Raw genomic sequence first — 2,502 nt, 5'->3', positions numbered from 1 at the left:
AATTTGAAAAATCTATGTCAAAATTTATGGTCAAAATTATAAAGTTTGACCCTCGTACACCGAAAATGTTCACATAAATTGAAACGGGTGAAGTATTAAATGATGTAAAAACACAATAGGCCATCCTTTTGGCCAAACTAAGTACTTGATAACTACTCAATCTAGCTCACTCTTGCGCACTCATACAAACTGGGTAGTTTAAGTGCACACAAGTATCACATATAACATGCTTTTTTTCATATTTACAAAAAAAAAAAAAGAAAAAAAAAAAGCAAACTAAGAATTAAAGCATCATTTGCCTAAATTTTGTTAGCCAAAATCTTACTTGAATTGGAAAGTTCCACCCAAATGAGCTTGAGTGACTTTAATATAATCAAATGCATCAATAACGGGCCCAATTTAGTCTAGGAAAATTATTTTTATAATTTTAAGACGCCTTGGCGTCAAGGTCAGCTCGTGAGCAACTCAAACCCAGCCCTTGGGCCAACGGTTCATATTTAAAAATTGAATTAATGGATGCATTACCCACACTCTAAGGAACTCATTGCAATAATCAAAATCCTATTCTGATATCGGTTACTAGTTCAAATTAAGGATTTTCCCGTCTTGAGATTAGGGATAAATTTCCAATTTGATCCCTTAATTTTTACGTGATTCATGGTTCAATTATCATAAAATTGAAGTATAATCATCATAAAATTGAAGTATAATCATTAGGGTATTATTTAGGAATCCATAAATCGAATTTTAGAAAAAGAAATTCCACCTTTTGATTGCCCGAAATCGAGAGCAAAACCTCTTCAAAAAACTCAGAGCGTGAAAAAACTGATCTAGAATTTGAAAATCTGGTATATAGATACTTCTTTGCGATCACGGGCCCTGTCTCGCATTTGTAGGCTGGCACCAGGTGACACTATGCGATCGCGGTCACTCCCCTCGTGATCGCGCAAGAGAGTTGACCGGGGTAAATTCTAGCCAATCCTTCGCGATTGCGTGCCTAGTACTTGCGATCATGGTGCCTTGACTCAACTGCACCTCCTAATCGCAGTTGGTTTCCTCGCAATTCCTAAGGAGGCACCAGATAGCGGAAAATCTGCTACGCCAAAGTGAGTTTCAATGTCACTGAAACACCCCGAGCCTCTCAGGTCCAAACCAAGCATGTCAACAAGTCCAAAAACACATTATAGACTAATGTGAAGTCTTAGTTCACTAAACTAAAAGGCACGCTAATACTCAAAAGAGTGGTCGGTTCCTAAATTTGACTTTCAAGTCTTTCAAAATAAGATTGCATTAAAGAACCTTCCCGAGTCCATCGAGTTTCAACAGAGCTATCCCACTAAGTCCAAAAACACAATACAGAGCAATTCGAAGCATAAAATCAACGATTAAGTTACAAATGCTCAAAATGAGGGTTTCAGTTGTTACACTTCCAAAGTTGAGTCATGCTTGTACCTGTGAAAGCTTCTTGTATCACTCAAAAACAATTCTTCAATTTTCTATATTTTTGTATAATCATTCATGTAACAAGTTAATAACTTGTCCAAGAAAAAAAGATTTGTTAAGTGAATTATGTAACTTTTATTGTAAGCAAATATAAGAAATTTGGCGTTTGTGTGTGTGTGTTCGTGTTGGTTGTTTCATTGTGTTTCAGGTTAAACCAATGGGGGGCGCGATAGGAAGAGGCCTTAGAAGAAATGGTCATGATATATGTACGAGATGGCGGTTAGCTTAGACGTAAATTAGACTAGTGAGTTTTGTACCGTGAACATCTACTCGGATGACCACCAATGAAATTTTTCCTAGAAAAAAGATGAAAGAAAGAAACTAAAAAGAAGTAAATACCTGGCATGCTGAAATGAGCATCAGATGGAGAAACCAAAGCCAAGGAAGATCTATCGAGCTCTTCTTCTGACTGTTGTTCTTCCATTTGCAATGTGGCCATTTTCTTACATAAAGAAATATGATTTTGTATCATTTCAAGCTCCTTTTCATGTGCTTCAATTTCTGCCCTCAGTTTTCTTTCAATGGCAAGGCAACCATGTACAGGATTTTCCTTCCTAATCTTAGCCTCTAATATTAGGGTTTCAGCAGTTTTTTCCTTCTGGTCATCAGGAACAGAATTAAGCAGCTTTATGATGTTGTCTACTTCGAAAATCTGATAAACATTTTGAAAATCTTCAGCTGTAGCATTAGAAGGAAAATATGGAGCTAACTGGCAATTTGCGTCACATTTTTCCCCTAGGTGCTTACACGCTGCACATGCAGCAACAAACATGAGCATATCAGCATTCATCTCCCTTCCATTCGAGAATTAATCTTAAATACTTGATTGAAAAAGAATAAGCAGACCTTTATTTTTCTTACTATTTTGTTGTGAATATGAAAATGGAGAAGAATCACAGAGTTAACCACAACTCAATATGAAAAATATATAGAAATTTATTGATTTACTACTTTTATTACAGAATCGGGTAACATTGAAGGTAATTGGATTTGAATATG

General features: G+C 36.0%; 1 protein-coding gene across 1 annotated transcript; it reads right to left on the bottom strand.

Moving 5' to 3' along the window:
- Positions 1 to 1,025: 1,025 nt before the first annotated feature.
- LOC132619801 (LOB domain-containing protein 24-like) lies at positions 1,026 to 2,293 on the bottom strand. The gene is made up of 2 exons (XM_060334590.1): positions 1,843 to 2,293; positions 1,026 to 1,138 (listed from the first exon to the last, which is right to left on the bottom strand). Exons 1-2 carry the CDS (start codon positions 2,291 to 2,293, stop codon positions 1,026 to 1,028), a joined length of 564 nt encoding a protein of 187 aa, XP_060190573.1.
- Between the last annotated feature and the right edge of the window lie 209 nt (positions 2,294 to 2,502).

This window comes from Lycium barbarum, chromosome 11 (genome assembly GCF_019175385.1).
Source record: "Lycium barbarum isolate Lr01 chromosome 11, ASM1917538v2, whole genome shotgun sequence".
NCBI lineage: Eukaryota > Viridiplantae > Streptophyta > Magnoliopsida > Solanales > Solanaceae > Lycium > Lycium barbarum.
This window is presented reverse-complemented; position numbering and strand designations above follow the sequence as displayed.